Source organism: Larus michahellis, chromosome 1 (assembly GCF_964199755.1).
Source record: "Larus michahellis chromosome 1, bLarMic1.1, whole genome shotgun sequence".
NCBI lineage: Eukaryota > Metazoa > Chordata > Aves > Charadriiformes > Laridae > Larus > Larus michahellis.
In genome coordinates, this window is record NC_133896.1 from 120,372,084 (window position 1) to 120,396,213 (window position 24,130).

Here is a 24,130-nt window from a genome sequence, read left to right on the forward strand (position 1 = left end):
GAAACAAGTCTCTGGAGTATATTCTGGACACTGACCCATAAAAGGCCATCATAAAATAAATATTTATCAGACCTCTGTAACATTAAACAGCATACACTCTCTTTAAAAATCTGATCAAGTTCATATCATATTGTGAAAAGTCATTTATGTAAGATATCCAAAGCCAGCTTGGTTTTGCTAGTCAAAACACCATTTTGTAATATTTAAATAAGTTAGCATATTGTTTAAAAGGTTTCAGATCCTGTAATATTGCAGGGTTGAATAAAAGCTTTTGTTTTTCATTTTTATTAAAATAATTGATTAATAATTAATTATTAATAATTGATTTTATTAAAATAATTTATTCCATACATAAAAAGGATACCATATTTGCACAGATAAAAAACCATACTGTTTCTTTGTAAGTTACTTTTTTACATGTAATAGTTAAGTCTAAAACATAGTTCTTATGTCATACAGATGCTGTAAGTTAATTTTCCATATGGTATAAACATCATTTTGTTAAAAGTAGACAGCCTTTTGCTCTGTCCTGAATTTGTAACTTAAACGCTACAACTTTTTTGTTTCTTTAGAAAACAGATTTTCAACAATAATAAAAAAATTACTGCTCCTTCTGCGTAAAACCAAGCCTCTAAAAATGATTTAAAAGCCAACAGAAGAGCAGAAATTTCAACAAGTTTAGAAAAGTCTGCTTTACTTTCCCATGAATTGTATGCCAGAAGCAAAATCAAAATCATATTTTAAATTCAGGGAACAATAAACTTGAAGAATATATACAAAAATTAACTTACCAAGAAGTGGAATAGTTTGGGTGACAGGAGCAGGTACATTAGTAGGTGCTACAGGAGGTGGAACAGTCCCATATATTTTGGAACTATCGGTAGTTTCAGCACTCCCTCTGGATCCAGAAACCACTGTTGGGATGGGATTTCCTACGGATGAATCTTTCGTAGTGTCTTCATTCACGCCAGTTGCTGTAGCTAAGAAACAATGCATTGGCGTATTAAAAAAAAAAAGTCAGCTTTTCTGCTGGCACGATACCTTCCTTCTACTGCCGCTTGTCCAAGATTTAAACACTTACAGTTTGGGATGTTTACTGCCGGAGTGTGAGGAACAGATACTGGAGGAGTTATAGGTGGTGGTGGCCCAGGAGGAAGGAAGCCTGTAAAGAAATATATATTAACACTGAGCATCACTTCACCGAAAAATACTTGTGCAGTTTATACGGCAGATGCTTTTATTTGCTCTATGGTTAAAAAAAGGACTGAATATTCCTAAAAATATATAAATATACCTGGGGGTAAATGCATTGGGTTGAAACCAGGTCGTAAAAACGGAGGTGGCGGTGGCGGTGGCACTCCAGGAGCAAATCCAGGAGGTGGGATTCCTAAAGGTGCTGTGAAAGCAGGTGGTTGGAGTGCACCAACCACAGGAGGACCTGAGGGATGTGGTGGAACCTAAGAAAAAAGGAAGGAGAAAAATGCGTTACCTCAAAACTGAATGGTTTATTTGTTTTTCAGTTGTGGACTGCTGTCTTCTGTGCTTTGTCCATCAAAACAAGAAAATTCAAGCTACCTTAAATTACTCTGCAACAAAGTGACTTACATTAACTAATCTAATTAGCAATCAAAGAACTCCTACAACTTAAAATATCAGCATGGGTTTTGTTTGCCTTTGTTCTTAAAGAAAAACTTATTCTCTGTGGTAAATTGATACCAATGCATGCTGGTAACTCATCTAAATATACCCTTTACACAGTAGCTGGAATTAAATTTTTCCATCTAGCACAATACACTATAATGCACACAACTTTGGAGCAATTAAAAACCTTTTCTTTTTTCTTTTTCACTACCTGAGTTTTTATATTATGTTAGAGTGACTATTGTTTCCTTATTCATTTTTTTTTAAGTTCTGATTTAGATCAAGCTCTGAACGAAAACTGATTTAAATTAAGTTGATCCTCAGACTCATATTTATGAGCTTACTATAAAAACTACATTAAATGTGTGGGAATCAAAAGGAAGAAAGTTAAATCAAAATATGCTCTGCATTTGAAGTTAATTTATTAAAGCAAAGGAGAGCTGTGTACTCAAGTGATCATAACTGACTCCCCTCCATGACCATTAAAATTTCAGAACTACTACACCAAGACAATTCATAACTAATTTTTTATTTCTAAAGAAGGAAAAGGCTTTACTAGTTTATTCTCAGAATTGAAAGAAGTGGCATTAAACCAAAGTAAACAAAATGTTACCCTTAAACCTTGAGAAGATGCTAAAGCTGCCAAGCACCTGATACCACTTCAGACGTCTGTTCTAAGTTCTCTACCAGTGGCTAGGTTAGTGAGCTGAGGCACATTAACACTTGGACTATTAGAATTTTAAAATCAATTATTTACAGTAGGCTTTAATTCATTAGGCTTTAGTGTAGACCATCCCTTTTTATTTTTAAATTGGTTATTTATTTGTTTATAATAACCTGCTGATTAGGCCCTGGCCTGAAGTTAAGCTAACTAAGCAGCATGTGATAAACTACGGGATGTGGCCCGAGAAATTGCCAGACAGACGTGTCAGACAACAATGTGAGAAGCTGACAAAAGTTACAGATGGCACCACGAGTGATGGCTGGATTCTGCAGTTGGTAACGGGGTGTTATGTGAGCAACAGCCAAACTTCTGAGAGAAGCAGAAAAGCGCACCGGGGACTTTCTGGGGACTAGGACCTTGCAAGGCCAACAGTGCAGAGGTACACATATCTAGGAGTGCCACATAAGGCCAAGACTACTGAGATGAACGTTAACTTTGAGTAATCCTAGAGGTTTTTCCACTAATCACAGTTAAAGCTTTAGAAAAAGTGCTCCAAACCCACAGTAATCTAAGAGTCTCAGTACGTCTTTGTTTTACAGGGTACTCCTTCAAAGAACAACAGCTTACAAGATTAGCCAGACATGGCAGCAGATCTGTTGATTACAGTAATGTTCTGTGAAGCAAGCGTTCACTTACAGAGTGTGTACGTAGCAGAAGGAATTGAGGAGGGGTAATCAAGAAGGCAAAAAGTTAAAAAAAAAAAAGAAAGAGGGGAAACTTGCTAAATGCTGTCAGCCCTTAAGTAGTTAAAAGCTGAGAAAACTGTGAATGAAGCATGTGTACACAATGGTTTGAGAAGGTATAATGAACAGTACAACATTATGATGAACCCGAATAGAACATCAATGGAAGATGATTTAGATAAGTATTACAATATATTCATACCTAATTATCCAAGCTTAACTGCTGTACTTAATTTTTTTCTAAGAAGTTAACCCTCTAATACATAATCGTAAGTAACACGTTAAAACCTTTCTTTTCAGCAGTAAGAAAAAAGGAAGATGGTAAAAATCAGTGCACAAATGTCACAACATGGAATTTAAAATACAACTTCAGGTCTAAAGTTTCTCTCTTTGTTAAAGAGATGGAACCAATGGCTAACACACACTGACAGATAACAAACACGGAGGACTGGTGAACAGTTTCAGAATAATAGCTAACAAATTGGATAAAACAAAGTAACAAACATGCTACTGGGGAGAACCTTCAATTAATGAGGAGACAAATACTAGGAAAACGTGGTATTTTGCTAGCAACATTTGAAACTAGATTAACTAACCTCTCAATAACTAATGCAGACCAGCAGGTGCATACCAATGAACATGTCTTGGGGTCTGGCCTGCGTCCAGGTATAGCTATTTCTTACTGCACACCTCTCAGATGGAGACTTGAAGGAGAATCATTTGCCCTGTGAACTAAAGGAGCACAGTCTACCTACAGTGCTCCAAGACAAATAAATATATATTTAAGCACACCTGAGTCTCCAGCAGGAAGACTGCAATGGAGGAGTCTGCCAGTTTCAAGAGGAAGGGCACAGGATGGATACTGGACCAATGCAAAACTCCCACACCTAGTTATAGGGAGGAGGAGCACATGGCATTGAGAAATCCATCAGGAAATTTGGGAGGTATACATTCAACTTGGACTCTGGTTTCTGGCTGAAAACCCATAAAATAAAGAAAAGGGACTTTGGGGTTGGATTGGGAAACTTACATAAAGGGTGGCCACAGCAAACCCCCTGGACTTCAATGTATAACCCCTGGCAAAGCCGGAGCCATGGGTTGCTGTAAAAGAACAGCAGTTTTGGTAGGGTAGCGCCCAGCTTTGCCAGGAGAATGGAACACCAATTGCCCAAAACCTCATCAATGAATGCACAATGCAAGTGATATCACAAGTGCTATTAACTGAAACTGACTCTCAGTAATCAAGAAATAGACTTAAGCTGATCTTGGACACTGCAATATGACTTAAAAATAAACAGACCTACCCCCAGAGCAGACCACTGAGGTGGATTACTCAGACCTGCAGGGGCGGGACCAGATTCAGCAACAGCTCACAGATCTGAATCTACAGGCAAGAAAAGGGCTCACTCCAGCAGTACAACACAACAGAAATATTCCACCTATCTTGCCAACAACCCAGGACCTTGTGGCTGAGAACACATTGTGTGTGCTATTGAGGCTGAAGAACCAGACTTACCTACGGGTGGGGTGGGGAAAGGACCTTACTTGTAAGGCCAACAATGAATAAGTAATGATATCCAGGAAGGACCATACAAGGACAATATTACTTAGGTAATCGTATCATAAATAGCAAATCTGGGTAGGGATGCAGCAAAACTGGGACCAACATGGAAAAAAAAAATTAGGCGAGAGTTGTTAACTTGGGAGGAGATTGGAGTGGAGGAAGGGAGGAGAAAGCACCACGAAAAGGAAGGTCAAGAAGCGAGAGAAGAGAGAGTAAGTTATGGGAATCATGCAGTCAAAGCTCTTTGGGATTATCTGTCAGGCAGCCCTATGCTTGATCCCTGCAGCCTGAATCAGGACAATGCACAAAGCCTGTTCTGGCATACCACGCGCATCAAACCTACTTCTCCAGTCAGAGGGACCAGGGTGGGCAGGGTGTTTTCCATGGCTAATGGGGGGAGAAGCCCCGGGACAGATCGAGCAACCGGGTATCACTGTACTGATGCCCATTCCAGGCTGGACAGCATCAGCAGCTACCCAGGACTCATAACAACCTCCCCACCTCTTACAGTCCTGAACACTGAAGCCAAATACAAATGAAAACAGTTCTGCTTGTATCAGAGGACAAAAATACATCATCTAATTAAAATACAATGGTACTCTACAAAGGTATTTAAACAAAAGAAGTAGAACATAACGAGCTTTTTCCTTTAGGTGTTAGGTCACATCTGCATATTACAGAACATGTTACTTTTACTACTAACACCAGTAACATCATCACAGCTAAACTCAATTTGTAAGTTTTAAGAACTGTTTACGAATCATTAAACTATTTTAATTTTATGGCCAGAAAAGACAACTGAATTGGTCAAGCATAAAAAAGTTCAGAGCGAAACCAAAGGTGAAGACTAAATACAGTTCTCTGGTCCTGCCCTAAATTTGTGAAGGCACGAGTTTCTTTGCAGTGGTAAAAAAACTGAAGCCAATGAGGCTTCAGCTGATGAGACAAGCAATCAGCACACTCAATATATTCTGAAGCTGGTTGGTTTTTTCTTTACACTTTCCTTTTCAGCATGGATTTAAGGAAAATAAACAGAATCACTACTATTTAATACAGTTAATGGCTACTAAAACTCTGAAATTAGAAATTTGACTTACGTGTTCATTTACTAATAATACCTTACAGCATTTCATAAATTCTGCGTCAAAACAACACAAAAGTCAACAAACTATGTTCTCAAATCACATAATTGGCTAAATTATATATGATTTGAGTTTTTGATCTTTCCTGCGCATCTGCGATATTGCAGTTCATAAATCACATTTTCTCAAGATGTAAAATAGTTCTATGAACACTTCCTCCCATTTGGGAGACAGTAGATTACTATTTTAACAGTGACAAGACAAAAACCGTTACAATAAAAGTAGTAATGCGTCTGTCAATGAGTAAAGCTAAAAGAAATACAGACGATAAAACCAGAGAGAGTAATTATTATTACATGCTACTTAAACTAATGGTAAAATGTCGGAGTGTTCTTTTAGTGAAAGAACATACATCATCAGCTTTGACTAAAGAACCATTGTAACAACACAGGAAGAGTATGAAAACTTTTACATTAAATTCCCAAAGGCTGTTCAAAGAGAGTATACACAATATGAACAAACACGAAAGCAATGTGCATGTTTTAGAAGGTCTACAGCTTATTTAAGCCAACAGTGAGGAAAATCAGGAAAACAGAAAAAAAAATAGCATAATCATAATAACACTGAGAGGATGCAATTCAGCCCGTTAATAAAAAAAAAAATCTACTGCAATAATTTATCCAGGACTGAGAGAACAGGTATTAGACATACAGTCCTACAATGCTTTAAATGAAGATCTGTCTGACACGTACACTCTGTCTGCATTAGCATTAGAGCAACAATGAGGTTTTGGAGCAAATCCTCCATCATTCCCATAACCATGTGCTGACTCAGTTCCCAGGGCTGTTCTGGTACATGCAAACTACATCTCTTTTCAGGGAAATCAAACCAGATGCTCTGCATTTGGAGCAAAACATGCTCCAAACCCAAATGGATTTGTTTTTCTTTTGTTTTTTTGTTTTTTCAAGTCTTCCATTGCCACTGTGACTTAGCAGAAAAGTCTTTTATGAGACTGCATTGCTCTTTTAAATGAAGGAGCTCAAATAATGTTTTTCAGGTGCATACGTGATTTATGGCACAGGAAAGTTATCTTCATAAATTGGCAGCACAGCCAGTCTGCCAACATTTTTTTAACCAGGGATAACAACATGACAAACACACACACGCAAAATCATCTAGTTACCATTCATTGTATTTCCTCCCTCTCTTTAACTTATGTGTTGCTATACTGAGTTATTATTTAAAGTAAGTTTTTGTTTAGATATCCAGAACAAATGAGAAGCAACTCTCACCTGTGGAGGAGGTACTGTTATTGGTGCAGGCATGGGAACGGGAATTGGAACAGGTAAAGCTTTAGGTATAGGTGACACTGGTTCATTATGCGCAGCTTCTGCACCTCCATTTTGAGCTACTTCATTTTCAGACTTCTTGGGAATCCCCTTCCACTCTATACAAAAAAAACCCCAAACATACACGTATCAGCTCAGTAGAAGCAGACAAGTAGTCAAGCACTGCCATGTAAAACTACCATGCTTTCTGTTGTTTACAAAAATGATGTAATTGAGAATATTCCGAGAAGACGAACCACAGAGCTAAGAAGCATTTAAACAGATTTCTGACAATAAAAACTCCAAATTACTTTAAACACAGTACAGCAAATAACTGAAACATAGCAAGTGAATTTATTCCTTTCATTAGTCATTTAACAATTCTTTGCACTGACAGCGTTTATACATGCCCAGGACTCTGAAACACATTATCTGTAACAAAAACAGTAAGGCTGTTTTGGGACAAGCTTTCAACAGATTCATTCCATTGCTCTCGAGCAAGAAGGCGGCAGCTTTTTCACTAATTTCGGAAGTCATTTCTGAAAATACAACATTTTCAAGTCTTGAACAAGGAAAAGGAGAATGCAACAATAAAGAATTGCAGCAAAATAAAAGAAACATCAAATATAGCTTTAAACTTATTTCACAGAAGAAATATGGCTCCTATTGTTTGTCAGAACTTCCAGGGAAAAGACAGCTAAGCAGAAAAAAGGGATCAGCGACGAGGCATTATGGGAAAGAGAAAAGCATTGAGAAGACTTGAACACACTGAGTTTATCATTCATTTTGCATACATACTCAACTTCCTATGTATTTATCATGAAAAGATGCTACTATTTAGAATAACCACCACCTAATTAGGGCAAACTGGACAGAACGACAAAACCCTGAAATAATGTTTCAGTAGCTAGACAGCACACCACACAACAGTTAAAACCAACTACTCTATAGAATACCAAGTCAAAGAACTTACAGAAATTTCACTTTTTAAGTGCTGCATTCATTTACTATTACTTTTAAAATCACAACAGCCAGCACACTAGCAATTCCACATTGATTTGAGACCTGTAATTGATTTGAAGCTGATGACTATAACAGGTGTCATTTTCTTAACACAACCATAGAAGCCTGATATTCGCACTGCTTACATACAAGACAACAACAATTCTATTAGGTCCCTATAAATACAAGACTTGCCAAAGGAACTGAAAATGTCAAAAGTGTGAAAACTATAGGCACTGTTTTTAGAAATCATAAAGTTGCCATCAACTCAGTTGCTACACAAGTAAACCAAAAGCAGGCTCCTTTGCTCGCGGTACCTCGCACAAACTGGGGATGCCAAAGGAACAGGACCAACAAGTACAACAGACTTGCATCCTGCATTACTGTCAAGGGCAAACACTAGTGCAGCTGATGGGTCACCTGGTATCAACATTTGTTTTTAGCCCAGCCTCTCCTAACACAGCTGCACAACTCCTGATGAGGGACTGTCATTAACTGCTTACAGACTCTCTCCAATCTACGGGGCACACCTGCTGCACTTCTTAGCCATTTCACGGATTTTATACGCACCTCAGAGTCATGAAAGTCAGCCACACCAACTTCAGTACACCAGCACAAACAACAATTATTTAAACACATTTAAAGATGTAGAAATACTTTACCTGGACTAAGAGTTTCATTGTCCAACATTCCTCCTTCACAGAAACTTTCAAGATCTTCAGGTTTTACTTTGTCCCATGGTATGTAAGTAACACCTAATTCTACATCCCAATACTGCTTGTAATCTGGCTTTATTCCTTTATTCAAAGCCCATGCAATCTTGGGAGGGAAAAATTACATATAGTCAGTAAAATGTTTCCATTTTAATAGATTTAATATTTAGTTCTCATAAAACAGCATTACCGTTTGAGGCTAAAAAGTAAAAAGAATGCTCTAATTGAAACAGCAGGAGAAATAGGTTAGTTACAAAACTCTGAAATAAGCGGGTTTTTTTAAAGCAGACTTAGTTCTTATTTCTTGGCTCAACTCTTGCACATAATTTGTAAAAATGTAGAAGGGCAGTTTCTTCAAATGTTCCCCAGTCACTAAGATTAAGGACAGCATCACCCTCTAATACAATGTTCTATAAAAGGAAGAACTTCACTAATGAATGTGTTCTTCCTTATTTATTAGTACTCTTTGTAGGATTACCATATATAATTAAACTCAGTTATAAGACAAATAACCAGCAACAAGAAAAACATAGTTACAGTCCACTGTAATGACTAAAAGGACACCATTTTTGTTGGTTAAATAGACAATTATTGACATTCTTTCAAGGAAACTGATACAAGTTCCACTAGGCACATTACAGAGCAAGAAGAATACTTATCAAGGAAAAAATGGTCCATTCACAGAAGTGTACAGAACACCATATCCAAAATACATAAAAGTTTAAATTACCCAAAAGTCTAGAACAGATGAAAAAGGATTACAAAAATTACAGTAACTTTAGAACTGCTTGACTTTTTCAAAGAAGTACCTTTATAGATTTCTGATTGACTTTGAAGTTTCCTCGGCTCAGTTTTTGCAGGGCACGGTAAGCATCTTGTCTGTGAACCATAACAATATAGGCACATCCTCTAGGCGGTATCATCTGTTTGTATTTTAAGGAGGAAAAAAAAAAAAAAAAAAGGTTTTGGTAGCACATTAACAAAGTAAGGAACAACATACAAGTGTTCAATTACAGTAAGCTGGAACATCAGCAGGTGTTTCAAAAAGGACTACGGAAGTATGAAAGAGAATGATAGTTAAAAGATAACCAGTATCTTCTGGAAATACTGGAAAACACAGGAAATAAATTAAAAGCAACTTCTTATGTGGAAAGTTTTGAACTCTATTCTGTGTGATAATACAGATGACTTGTATATTTAATCCTTTAAAAATTGTTAAACAGTAGCATTCACGTAAATGCTGCAGTCTGGCAATTAGTTACTTTGTTGGAAGAAACAAGATGCTAATACCCCACTTCATTCCTCAAGCTGCCAGCTGCACCTCCACATTCAGTTTTATCTGCAGTTTTGTAATAATTTTTATTACTTCTAATGCATTTGAGAAAAAACGTTTATGTTGTTTTACAAAACTTGGGAATAGGAAGAAAATTACAGTCACTTCTTTTTGTTTGTTTAAATGAAATTTTGTAACTACCAGAACAGCTATCATTTATCTATAAAAACATCCTTAAATACAGCAAAGCATAACAACATGCTTATGACTAAAATGACAGAAGAGAAAGAAGCAAAAGCAACAAGAACGCCAGCTGAGAGTCCATATTCTATAATCAAACAAAACGGAGCAGACAAGGAACTCAGCAGCATAGTATGCAATTCTGTACCCATCTCCTCAATAGCCCTTTCTCATTCAATTCTCTTCAGAGAAAGCATGATTTTTATGAAAATGGGATAATCTTCTGTATTACTCCCAAGAGCATTTTTAAATTGCAAGAAACTAAAGCAACTGCCTTGTTTTTCTACAAAGCGGCCAAATGAATTGAGTTTACACGGTAGGAAACACAAATATATAGGAAATGAGAGCTCTTGACTCCTTGGAATGTGTCAAAAATAAAGCTGCCTTAAAACAGTCTGAAAAGACCTTTTGTAACCAAGTCATATCAAAGTAGCTTACGCTGCACCGTTTATACTTACATTTATTGATTCAATTGGGCCAAACTCCTCCAAAAGACTTCCAACATCCTGTTGAGTTGTCCTTTTGTCAAGTTGTCCTACCCAAAGCGTAGTACTACAAACTACAATCAAAGAGTTAACACAGATTCTAAGAGCCCATGGAAATACACATTTCACAAGCCAGAATGTCAAAATAATTATTTTAAAATAGTTATTCAAATGAAAAAGCTGGTTAATATTAAAACACATATTTTAATCTTTATGAGTGTTTGACAGAAACCTCTTTTTCTTGCCTGCCTGGAGCTGTGCTGACAGTCAACCATAGCAACTACACCAGAATCACTGTTAGAATGCACTCACTAAGAAGCTCTCTAGTTAACTAACACTGAAGTGGCCTGCAACTTCTGATGATCATGAGCTCGCTCTGCAAATCATCATAAAAAGGAAAAATAGGCTTTCCTGCTAATAACGCTCCACGAAACATCCCAACACATACAATCGATATTTCACAACAAGGTAACTCACTTTGCTTAGTGTGAAACCCAAGCTAGGGGCCACCATCGCAAGTCATGGATGGTATTTACTGGCAAGATGACAATTAGATTGTTTATGGTGATACATCCACTACGAGCAAGGTTCTCCTCCAGAATGTGGTGACAATTCGCTACAATGAGCAACCAAACTTTTAACCTCTTTAGTGACCTACTCAATGCCATTTCTTTCTATGGTTAAGTGAAAAATTATTGACACACGCTCTTTCTTTCAGGAAAGAGTGCGCAACATGCTTATCTCACTTCATGTTTGAAGGTAATAAAACAGCAGATGAGCTCAAAGTATTTCTTTTGCTGAAGACTACTACAGCAACATTTAATACTCATCTATGTTTTCCTCACTAAGTGACATAAAACTGCAAACCTAAAAAGCATTATGTGACAGAATCTGGGACAGTTGTTGGCAAAAGCATCTTATACCACCGCCAGTAAGCTTTTAATGAACAGCTACTAAGTCTTTGCAGGCCTTTTAAAGTAATGGTATTTTCATTCACAAGGTTTTGGCTAGTTAGAACTCTTTAGTTTTTGTCCCTCTTACGTAAAAAAAGGAATGTTCTCATTTTACTTGATGACTCCAGAGGTGATCCTGCACTTCCCAGGAATATTCAGAAGACAACTACTACATTTTGTCCATAAACACAGGCAAAGCCAGGATTATTTCATAAATCCAAGCATTACCCTGTGTGTTCCCCAGGTCAAAGCTCTCCTTCAGGTTTGACACACGCACAACATTGAATCATTAGAAAAATCATTATGACATGCTTAACTTCTTGTTGCTCAATCTGCTTTACCTTACATGTCTCGAAGGAAGGAAAGGAAAAACATGGTGTTTCAGCTTTTTCTTTCCACATTTTACAGCCAAAATATTTCTGACTTGGAGATATTAAAAAAATGCCCAATTGTCTACTATGAGTAAAGGAAGTACAGAGATGTGTGGTGAATTTAATTCTTAAGCGCTTTACAACAGTTCAGAAATTAAATCAGTGTAGTTTATTTTTGTTCTGTTTGGACAAGTCTTGGAACCCAGACCAAATAGCATTAAACCCAAGAAAATGGAACAAAAAAATTTTAAAAACTAACACACATGAGATTAAGAGTTGTCTTCTGGGATATTCTGAGCAGGTATCATATACTGAAGGTAAGTGGACTTGTCAACATTAAATTTTAAAAACAAAGTCTAATAGATACAAGAAGTGCATTTCTTTGACATTTAGAGTTTTTCTGAAATACCTGTTTGCCTTCTTAATATTCCATTTTACATAGTCTTAGTATCTATTGCAGTATCTTCAACTTATCAAAACTCTAAAATTCACTAAAGAAAATGGCATAGACATACTGGGCATAGACAAAAAAATTCCATATATGAACCAGGAAGATGTTGAGCATCTGAAAAATGGTATTGTAAGAATTTGCAGAGTTACATCAACAGTAAAGAGAAAGAATAAACTTACCACTAACGGTTTCTGACTTGATCTGAGGAAGACCTTTTGACCTGCGTTCCCTCTCCCTCTCACGTTCACGTCTTTCTTGTGATCGAGACTTAGGAGAGTGTCGGCGTCTATCCCTGGACCGAGATCGAGATCGACGATGACGTGATCTTCGAGATCGGGAGCCTGATCTTGAACGTCTCCTTTTAGGTGACCTAGTTTAAATCAACAACCATTTACGTTCAGTCTTTCTGACTCAGACATTGACAGATAGATAACTATTTCAGCTACCTATTTAAATAATCAGGCAAGAGTTCAGTCAATAGAAAAAATTAAATTAGAACTAAAGTAAATTATTACAGTAGCTTATCAATACACTCCAGCTGAACAGTTGATAATTTTTCAATCTTCTATTAATTTCGTACTGAAGTTGACTATCAAAACTACGTCCACGTTAACATACAAAAAAATGACATCTGCTTAAATGAGGAAAGTGTTTACTGCTTTTACAAAAGAATGGCTAAAGGAGAGATTAAAAATAAATTCTGCCAGTGAAATTGTATTCTACATCATGTGCAAGTTCTAAAGCACTTGAGGTCTGGAACACCTTCAAAGAAGTCATATGGAACTTGGCAAAGGAGAAGACTTGCAACTAAGTAGATAGCTTTGCTTTAATACCGGAGCAAGATTTGTTAGGTCAGCTGAGATGTGAAATACTGCCTGTGTGACAGGCAACTTCCCATAGTACAGTGGATCACAGATTTCTTCATATGAAAACTGTCTTTAGAGCACAGACAAAATTAAACTATCATATTCTGCTTTGCTACAATTTACTCAGTATTGACAGGCATGGAAGTTACTCTCTACCAATAAAAGAGAACTGTACAGATACCCAATTTTCCTTAGAAGGCAGATGACTTTCAAAGGTTCACAAGTCTTAAGAGTCACTAATGTGTTTCTCATTACCACTGCATCAAAGTACATACGACATTTAGCTGTATTTATACACAACTCCCCTCAGGAGGTAAGAGATTGAGCAGATCTCTTTTTTTTCTCTCTTCCAGAAGGGGAATTCAAATAAAGCCCTTGACAGTTTTGACTTTAACATGAAATTTCACTAGCATTGTCCATACAGAGAAAAATACACAGACAATAATTTCTTGCAATTAATCCTTAGATTAAATTGAAATGGACTTTTTTGCTAAATATATCTTTTGGCATTTGGGCACAGAATCCAACTTGTACAAAACGACTGGGCACTTAGAAGAAAGGGCCTCAAAGGAAGTATGCTGTGTGGGGCACCCAAGAAGCAAATTCAAAATAGAGGTAAGAGGACTGTGTCCTAAGGCACTGAAAACGAGCCCCACCAACAGTTCAAGGAGTTAGCTCACCTCTCAACTATTTACTGTCACCTCAGTTAGAAGTTACGACCCCCACAGCAGATTTGGCAGCACAGTACTAGATTCTCTGAGCTCCAGATAATCAGCATAACTCTCCCCAGTACTCGTAAAGAATTAGTAAAGCATTTCCCAAGTCTTTGGACGTGACACACTTAAGTTCCTTACATTAAAATCCATGCTTGATATAATATATACCCTCACTAAAGGAACTTTCACTAATTTACCTTGATGCAGATCTAGATCTTGACTTTCTGCTGTCAGAAACATGCCGCTTCCCCTCTTGAATAGGTGGCTGTTCCACTTCCATATCCTAAAATATTAAGTTTACTGGTGTTATGGGTGAGTAGTGCAAACATTTTATTTCATTTTATGCCTAGACTAAATTATGTAACAGCACTAAAATTATACTGAATATTCACATGTGAAATTAAAATGTAATGCAACTCTCCTCAGAAGCTTCACCACTACTTTGTAGTCACTAACAGGGTGACAGTCTAGTATTAAATGAACTTAATACAACCACTGAAAAAATATAATGAAAATAATTTACACAAAATTCTCATTTTCAAATTGCACATAATTGTTTTTCCACATTTTAGTCAATTTCAGCACTGCATATATCTCCACAGAATATAATTATATTGCTTTAAGTCAATCAGTGGATCTTGCTCTGTCATCAAAATCACAGGCAAAGTATGATCTACCACGAAACATTTCTCCAAGATGTTATAGGAAACTACGTTAAGCCATATATCTAAGCAAATTACAATACAATAAATTTGAAGAATGAAACAATAAGTCACGAAAACAATACATAAAATGCAAGAACCTGCTTAAAAAACCCTCAGAAAGTTCAACTCTCCTTTCCTACCCCAAATCCTCTACAGCTTCCCACTGCAGAACATACTGTGTCCTGCCTAAACTTCAAACAGTCTTCATGACACGACTCTGGCAGGGACCATCCAAAGAAGCAATCTCTCAGAATGTACTGATTTAACAGAATTCAAGACTAAAAAACTAATTACAAAGATACTCTTGAGAACTGTCCCTTTATTCCAAGTGAATAACTGAGTAAGTGAATAACTTATTTCTAGAATCTGTGACATCACAAGCCACCACATAAAGACAGCTTGGTACCATCTCTATTTCTCATTTTACGATTTCCTTTTCTTAGAACAAGGGAGACAAATATATTCAATTTTTATTTTTTTTTTAAATACAGGCTCATTAACAGACTTGCTCTTTGGTTTCTTCTTAATAACAGTCAGTTACCAAACCAACAATATCCTCCAAAATCTTAGGAACAAGAGAAGTGTTTACATACACTTGGATTTTTTAAAACTTTTACAAACTTCGGAGTCCATTTCCACTACATTAGCGATATACCAGACCCTTAAAAATTAACTATTCCAGATCTTTCCCTTGGATGAGCTACCCTCCCAGCCATCTCTGTCCATGGTTATCATGAAATTTCCTCTCCTGAACATTTGAGAAAGACATGTATTAGAGCACTTACGTTAGTTTGTTTACTGCAAGGGGTCCTCACCTGCTGATGTGGTTTTTGCATGTGTGATTCACTCTGTACTGGAAAAGGAGACTGAAAAGTTTGCTGCACAGGTGCTGCTGGTGGAATCACAGGCTGAGCCATGGGTGGAAACTGCGGGGTAGGCAGAAGACCAAAACCTGGCATTTGCCCATTAGGAGGAAGCGGAACCTTTGGAGAAGAAAACACATGCAAACTGCCAGTTAGGAAAAAAAAAAAATCACATTAGCTTTCCCAGTTTCCTAAAGTAAAATTGTATCTCTGCTCCAAAGTCACAATAAAAGACCAGAAGCCCAAGAAAGATGAAGCAGGTCAAGTGTTTAGGCGTGTAAAATAAAAATCTTGTTCTTCAAAGCTTGACTAGAACAGAGAACAAAAATATGTTTCTTAGGAAAGTTAGAGGGCTAAGTCATAGTCACTCTTCACTAATAGAAACACCACTTCCTTACTTCTGCTCAAAGAAAACAACGAAATATAGAAAACATAACACAGCAGAGGGACAAGGGAAAACCCTAAAGTTACCTGGTGACGCATTGGATCCTGTTGTATTCCCATCATTCGCTGCTGAAAAGGATCCATATTTGGGAGTTGAGGAAATACTGGCTGTTGCATACCTTCTCCTGGAAATCCACTAAAACCAGTAATATTTTGGTGAGACAAGTCAGTAAATACACAGATTTTACATATTTCTATGTACATGTACACATTCTTGCTTCAAATTTAGACAGAAAAATCTTTATTATGATCCCATTTCCTCTCTAAAAAGTGGAAAGAAAAAAAAAGGAGAAAGAGTGACTTCCTTATCTTTTCTCCACTGTAAGAGTAGTCCTTTAACATTTAAAGAAATGCTACATAAAGGTTTAAGCCTCTCTTCCCCCATATTTATATAATCTTGCTAAAGATCTCAGTCTACGGAAATTTTTCATGAAGGTTGTCTGCCTTAGGCTAACTTCCTTCCTTCCCAGTTCCTCTTTTGGGAACAAAACAAGTAAGCCTTTTCCTCAAGGAAAAGAAATTGGCCATATTTTTGCTGAAAAAAACCCCTTTAGTTTGGAAGGAATTTAGGGCAGAGGAGAAAGGGATATGTATATCACACAAAGATTACAGTAATGCCATTCACTTCCTGATTCAACACACAGAATGGACAGTGCTCAGGGAATTAATGAGGTCTGTGCAGTTAATACAACCTGTTTACAGGATGCAGTTTGTGTAAAAAAACTGAACAGGATTTCAGAAGATAAAGGAATTTCATGGTGATGTGAAATGAAACTTTGTAGTATTTTAAGACACAGGCACCATACAATTCTTAGATGATTCTGGACAGATTAGTTTTTCATACAGAGTACTACTGATTTTGTGTGCTCAAGCTCAAAATGAGACTACTGGAATCCAATTTTAAGAGGCATCTTACAAAACTATAAGGTAATAAGGACAGAGGCTTTGAAGTGCTACAAACAGATCATAAACATGCTGAAAAGCCTCGTCCAGTGACCTCTAGTTGGGCACACACAAGCAGTGCTTATGTTTGACCTACCTCATCTTTCTGTACTCCAGAGTTACATCTGTATTATAGGCAAAATACTACCAATTTACTTAAAAGGCATTTTAATTAAACTAATACTCGTGGAACATTAAAGTGATCAAGGTGATAAACACAGTTAAGAAAGCTAATGACAAAGTTAGTGATTCCGTTTTTGAGAGCAGGGTTTGGATGGCATATACAGAAAATAAGACACGGGGCCACATACTGAAGCAGGAAAAAAAGAAATATTGACTAACCCAGGTATTGAGCACCATCCAGCCTGTGCACTGAATGAGAGAGAGGTCCTGTGGAAAAAACTAGTATGTGATCATGTAATTTAAGACTTTATCATAATGCATATCAAAAGGGAAACAGGAGTCGTAGTTAGTTTGCGTGGGTATTTAACGTTTGAGAACGTAAAGCCGCAAAGCCAATTTTAATTTTTTTAAAAAGTTAAAGCTACGACAATATTTGGAATAGCATCTTTTCCCCAGCCAGTAAAGCAATCCAGCCGATAATTAACAATGCTGACACGCTCACTCGTGCAATAAAAACATGGAATCATAGAATCATAGGGTTGGAAGGGACCTCTGGAGATCATCTAGTCCAACCCCCAACTCATCTTGAACTCATCTTGAAACCAAAACTGAGCTTTTCTCTACAGAACACATCCCTCAATCAATGACGCAACATGCCAAACCAATGTAAAAACACCAAAAAAAAAAACCCCACCAGAAGTTGTTAACAATGTTTTTGGCTTTGGACTATTAACAGTTAAGCACTGAAGTAACTTGGAATTTTAATCAGCTTTCTAAACAAAATATTTTTTAGAACAAAGATTTGTTAATTTTAGTATGACACAAAACTTACAAAGCTGGCTGAGAAACTGAAGGAGAAGGAGCTGAATCTTCTTTCTTTGAATCTTCCACTGCTTCTGGTTCATCATCATAGTCAAACCGATCTAGCAGCTTCTGAAATAAATTGCATTGAGACAGCTATTTTTTCTGTATCTTATACAACTGGCACCCAAAATATTCTTATTATCGAAGTCTTACTATATATCTAACAGCTCTGTAATTAAGACAAGGTTAGAATCAGGAAAAAAAGCCAACTATATTCTAATACAGAATCAGAAACCGTCCAAATCCGTTTTATTCAGCTTCAGAAAACGCAAAGGCTATAAAAACAGGAAGTCGACCTCCAAACAGAAAAAGAAGAAACAAAATTTGCATCCTTTTTCTCCTAACAAATGGAGGACATTGAGACATCCATTAAACAGTTTTCTGCTGAACTGCAAAAGTTAAACACAAAGAACAAATGAAGACTTACTTTGTCAAATGACGTTTTTTGCTCAGGCGGAGGGAAAGCAGCTTTTTGTTCCTGTGGTTGTGCTGCTGTAGTTTTCAACTGAGCAGTAATAGCTTGAACCTGAGCCATCACAGTGTTATCTATGACCGGTGACTGGGGTTTTTGAGGCTGTTGAAAAGTCTGAAGAATTTGCTGAAGCTACAAAAATATATATAGTATTAAGTATATATTCTTACATAAACACATAGTATTGAAAGCTTTGTAGGATATAAATTTTACATCAAACGAGACTATGGCACAGGATGAACACCACTGACAATCTGAATGAACTACGGAGAACTTTCAGCAAGACTAAAAGTCACTTTTTAAATACTTCAGTGGCAAAATTCAGCAGATCCCAAGATTTCGGTATTTAGGCCTTTCAACACTGCAGACATTTAAGTGGATCAAACAATAAAACTCAACATTTTGTTTTATATATTCCACCTGTTCTTGAAACTTTGTAACTGCATCAATTCAGAACTGAATTTTCCTCAAATACCATACTTACTGGATAGAAGGGTGACAGATCATTCAAATATTGACTTTAACTCTTACAAGTTTTCCACTGAAGACCTTAGGGAGGCTTTTGTTTTGCTTCAAATCAAGGGTATTACTTTCATCATTTTCCCACCCTCATTTAACATAAAAACTGAATGTAGAAGGAACCCAAATATAAACAGTTTACCTGTTGTCCTTGCGTTGTTTGAAACAACTGAGCTACAGCTGCAAAGGCATCAGAACTGGGCAACTGTGGCACAGTAGGTACTGAGTTAGCAGTAACTTGAGGGGGCTCCGAAGAAACCTTTGCTGGAGGGGGCGGTGAACCTGAGAGTTTCATAGGAATTGAGAAAGCACTACATTACTCCAAAACATTAATCTTACTCCTCAGTGCATGCACCTACCTCCTCAAAACAAGTGTCTACCTACAATACTCTATTTAACCCTCAAAGTCCTACCTAAGCTACATCAATTCTATTCAGTTTGCCTTTAACTGCTCCAGTCACAGCTCACAACTGCACATTTCATATGCTAAGAAAGAAAACAAAGAAAAATGGCCTATCTGAAAGCTAGTCCAGCATGGTATTTTAGATCACAACTCAATGTTTATAACTGTGCAATTTCAGAAGAATTAAGAGAAAAACTATTACTCAAACAGCGTTAAGCAATGTGCACCAACACACTTAAAATATTAGTTCTGGTTACAAAGTTCTGGACTCCTTCTTCTGAATTAGTACTTCAAACCAATCATCTAATGGTTCATTTTAAGAGCAAGTGAGTTTCTCTTAATATTTTCTGTTTTCTAGCAGTAACTGAACTTTTGCTGAAATGTGTGGTAACAAGTAAAGGCTTTTAAAGATTATTTCACAAGCAACTCTTTTTTTTGATGAGGTTTGTTCGCATGCTACTTTTGTATAGGCACAAGCCAAACCTGCATCTGATAGATAAATCCTCCTACCATAAAAATAATTTTCAATAATTTTTCCAGGAAAAGACTCCCATTTCCACTGAGCTTTAGTAAGACTGAGATCACGTTTTAAGACACACTATTAGCTTTGTCTACACATGCAGCTTTCCCATTCTCTTAGCTTTAGATTACAATACTTTTTTTTAATAAACATTTTGCCAGTACCAAGTAAATTATTAGTAATACCATCAATTCCTACATGCTGTGAGCAAGTTACTGTTCTTTAGCAAATATATTTTATTGGACTACTACAAAAATGTACATGGAGAGACAGTTAAAAATCCCCATAGATAGAAATATTTTTCAGTTTGAGACATTAAGCAAATGTTTGCCTCACAATACCAACTTCTTTAAAGCCATTCATCTGTTTGCAGTTTAAGTAACTGCAGTGTTGACGTGCAGCAAGCAGAGAAAAACATGTTGAATAATATTTTCCCAGAAGTCAGATGCTACATAAAAATACTGCAAAAAGATACGTGATTGTTTTAAAATATAAATTAACTCCCAAATTACTTCCTGTATATATTCAGAAGGATGTTTGCTTGCTCAAGGGAGAGTATTTGCATTTCTCTCTCTCTCTTTTTTTGGCTAAACAGACCTTGTAGCATTATGAGCTAAACAGTTTCTATTTCACACAATGCATTAATATATTTATTATTATTCATTAGCATAGTTATTTCAGGGCCAAATTATCCCCCCTGGTGCATCTCAATAATCTCACTGAAATCAGTAATTCTGTACATGAAAATCTATGCAGAAGGAACCCAACTTCTTAGCTACTAGTGATGAAACAAAGATGGAAAAACAGCGCCACTCACCTGTCACATCCAAATGAAATTTTATAGCCATCAGCTTGCACCCGAGCCCACTTGCCAAGCCATTCCCCTCCCCCCCCCCACCATCTTTATAAAACATGTCAATAGGAAGGATATGTTTCCCTAAACACACTGGAGACAATATCACTTCTGCTATTGCATGTCATTATTTTGTTGTCTTATTTATCAACACACCACACTCACTCCATTACATTTTTTGACAGTCCTACTCCAAAACATGAGTGCAATGAACAAGGAGCTTACCAAAGCTAAGTCTGAAATACAGAGGGCAAACTCAAAAAGAAGGCCCTCCAGAGAAAGAAAGAATTGTGTTATGCATATTCTCATCCACATTTCTCTAACTTCACTACCAGCTTTTCATGTGGCATAAAATAGGTCAGTGAAAATACTGTGGGCAGGCAGTCATTACTTTACTCTTTAGGTCAGTGGTTTTCAACCAGTAGCCCGTGTAAAAGCCTACTGCCAGGCATAAATTTACTGTTCAAGAATTTGGATTTGAAACACCAGTTAAAATGTTTCGGGGCTGCATATTGAAAGACACTGACAGCTGTTGCTTTCAGATACTGAGTTGATTCAAAGAAAAATGAAGCTCTAAACGTGAAAGATCACGCTTTACTTATTTAGATCTAACATTAAAAAATGACATCACAATTACAAAACTGAGAAGCAACAGAAAAATATTTCAGACCGAAGGAAAAAAATTAAAGATTTTTTTAAGAGGGGATATTGAAGTAATCTGTAAGTAAAGTGTGCACGTATGTACGTACATATGCATACACGATATAAATTTTAGATATTTTCCAAATAAGTGTTCACATTCTGATAATTTCTGAAGCACAGTATCAGCAATTACTTAGAATGAGTTCAGCTGCTCCACATAATGGTGACAACAAAGTTGAGTTTATTAATATGCTACTGTTGAAACTAATAGTAGATGCTTTAATGTGAAAACAAACAAGCTACTATCATTTGCCCTATTAAAAGAAGAAATTACAATGTCATTCATACCTTCATTATTAGTAGCATTTTCTGTCATTGGTGCAGTGGCACTAGTTCCTGCTGCCATATCCAGAAGGGGTTGAATTATTTCAATTTTAAATACTCCATTTTTCTGCCAAAGGTTCAGGACACGGACTATTTTACTCTGTTGAAACAAAGGCAAGCGTCAACGCTATACACTGCTTTCCTAACTCACAAGCTCCAAATTTATCTTCTGTACGTTGAGAAGAAAGGTTTGAGCAGTTTAGGAGTTCAACATAATCAGACACACCTATTTAACAACCCCAGTGTTGTCACGTAGGTCAGCAAGACCTTTTACATGGCAAAGATACAAACTGCCAACTTATTTTACCACCCACTTTAATAAAAAGCAACTTGTGCCATTTTTCTAAAACTGTTCTGGCCAGTCGGAAAATCCAGGTTTGATATACAATAGAGGAAGTCACATCAGCCCCACCATTTCTTCACAGATGGTCATAACGGGGTGACACAAACAACAAATGCAACGAGAAAGACAGAGAAAACGAAGATGAGCTGGAAAACCCTAATGAAGAGAGGGGCAATTAGACCATAAAATGCTAGAACAAAGCTTTAAAGTTAGATAGAAGACTGTTTGCTTGAATTTTTTTTCTACTAACCCAACAAATTAATGTTGATACCATAAAACCCATCTCCATTATTATTCAAAATATCAGGAAAGCAAGTGGAAAACATTCTAACTGATCACTGCAGAAAGATTAAATTAGAACTTCTGATTGTCAGCTGTTATTTTAAGCTCCTTTCTTTTTTTAACATTAAGAACAATGAAGCTTTCAGGAACAAGGTGGAAACTAGTCTTGCCTTCTTTACCCCAGTATTAAACAATAATATCTAGCTAGATGTGCTACTTCAGTTGGTACATGCAAGCAGGTAAAAGTCAGAATACCTGTTATATTGACATACCTGTCCTTTTTGTATACTTAGTCACCTGACTTGCACACATACACGTTTTAAGTACTTTTGACTTCTACTGTAGCTGCTAAGAACAAATCAATTCTGTTCTTTCTTGTTTCAACAATAAAATGCCTTACTGTGACTCAGTTATATACACCCATGCAAATCCACCTATACATTCATAAGCTAAGTGATTAAAGAATTTCACAAGAGGTTTTTTACAATAAGATCAATTTGAGAGAAATCTGAAACAGCTATTTTTAAATAAGATTTTTGGTCTGAAAAACAGTTAACTTTAAAACAGCAGCAATTTTTGTCTTTGGGTATTGTCTCTCTCCAGAAGACTTGGAAAACAATATGAACGCCAAACAATGAATAAATTTAATACTCTTGTTTTCACATATTAATCTTACAGAAAGGCTGTTAAAAAAAAAAAAAAAGGAGTATCATTCTCTTTGGATATCAATCATAGTTATTGTGTATCTGCAGATCAGTTTTTTTGTTTAGGCACTGGAAAGTCATTAAAGCACCCATGTTATAAATAGTATTATTCCCCTAGTGGAAAGCATCTAAATTATTTTAGCAGTGAGATATCAGGTAGTTCCACAAAGCAGACTGGATAGTCTAATTCATTTAGATGAACAAAATGGTAGCCACAAAGGCAGAAACGAAAAGGGACTGCTCTATTTCACCAGGATGTTAACCCAGAAGCTCCAGAATATCAGATTCAAAGCCTAAAGGTCTAAATGTTTTACATTAGAAAACTACCAATCATCAAAGACTTTCAAAAGCTTAGTTAGAAAGTTAGGGGGAAAGTCTCTTAGAAAAAGAGTGTTTTGCTCTTATGGTACTATAATTAAGAAAAGGAGCAAGTAGGCGATTTTCTGGGAACCAACTGGCAACTTCTAAAACACATTAATATTGGGACTCTTGAAATTGTTCTGACAGAGGGCATAAAAGCTATCTTCTGTTGGTAGCAACCTCAACCATCGTGAATTCAGGATACTTTCCAAGCTTCTGTTCTATCAGCAAGTACAGCAAAACGAAGAAACTTAAATAATTCTTGACAATGGAGAGCAGCAATGAAATTCTCAAGTATGGGATTTCAAAGACTGTCAAAATCAACACGATTATTTTCTTAGAAAATATTTGGGAGCAGAACCTTCACTGCCTACAACAACGGAGCTTCTCCTGTAACACTTTCTTTTTGTGGGAGACGTGACCTTCCATAGTAAGTTTTCCTGAAGGAGCCTCAAGAAGACAACTTTTGGCATAGTCAAACATACTGCTGAAGTGTCTACACAGACAAAACAAAACTGATAAAGTTAGGCAAAATACTATTTTAACTAGAACTTTTGTTTAACTATCACCTTTGATAACCTTTTTCTATATTTTACCATTTCATATAATAAAATTC

At 36.6% G+C, this 24,130-nt stretch overlaps 1 protein-coding gene across 4 annotated transcripts in view; it reads right to left on the bottom strand.

Moving 5' to 3' along the window:
• The window catches only part of SCAF4 (SR-related CTD associated factor 4), a 45,766-nt gene that overhangs the window by 8,309 nt on the left and 13,327 nt on the right, over positions 1-24,130 (bottom strand). Inside the window, exons 5-20 of one of the 4 annotated variants that reach the window (XM_074600728.1) lie at positions 21,790-21,925; positions 19,166-19,305; positions 18,460-18,636; positions 18,001-18,101; positions 17,388-17,435; positions 16,131-16,239; positions 15,582-15,779; positions 14,290-14,375; positions 12,690-12,880; positions 10,709-10,809; positions 9,547-9,660; positions 8,687-8,843; positions 6,987-7,141; positions 1,295-1,457; positions 1,082-1,162; positions 792-980 (exon numbers count right to left, since the gene is read on the bottom strand). In XM_074600728.1, the coding sequence (XP_074456829.1) occupies positions 792-980; positions 1,082-1,162; positions 1,295-1,457; positions 6,987-7,141; positions 8,687-8,843; positions 9,547-9,660; positions 10,709-10,809; positions 12,690-12,880; positions 14,290-14,375; positions 15,582-15,779; positions 16,131-16,239; positions 17,388-17,435; positions 18,001-18,101; positions 18,460-18,636; positions 19,166-19,305; positions 21,790-21,925 (2,146 nt within the window). The remainder of the gene's footprint in view (positions 1-791; positions 981-1,081; positions 1,163-1,294; positions 1,458-6,986; positions 7,142-8,686; positions 8,844-9,546; positions 9,661-10,708; positions 10,810-12,689; positions 12,881-14,289; positions 14,376-15,581; positions 15,780-16,130; positions 16,240-17,387; positions 17,436-18,000; positions 18,102-18,459; positions 18,637-19,165; positions 19,306-21,789; positions 21,926-24,130) is intronic. The other 3 variants (XM_074600696.1, XM_074600717.1, XM_074600706.1) reach the window with 3 other exon arrangements.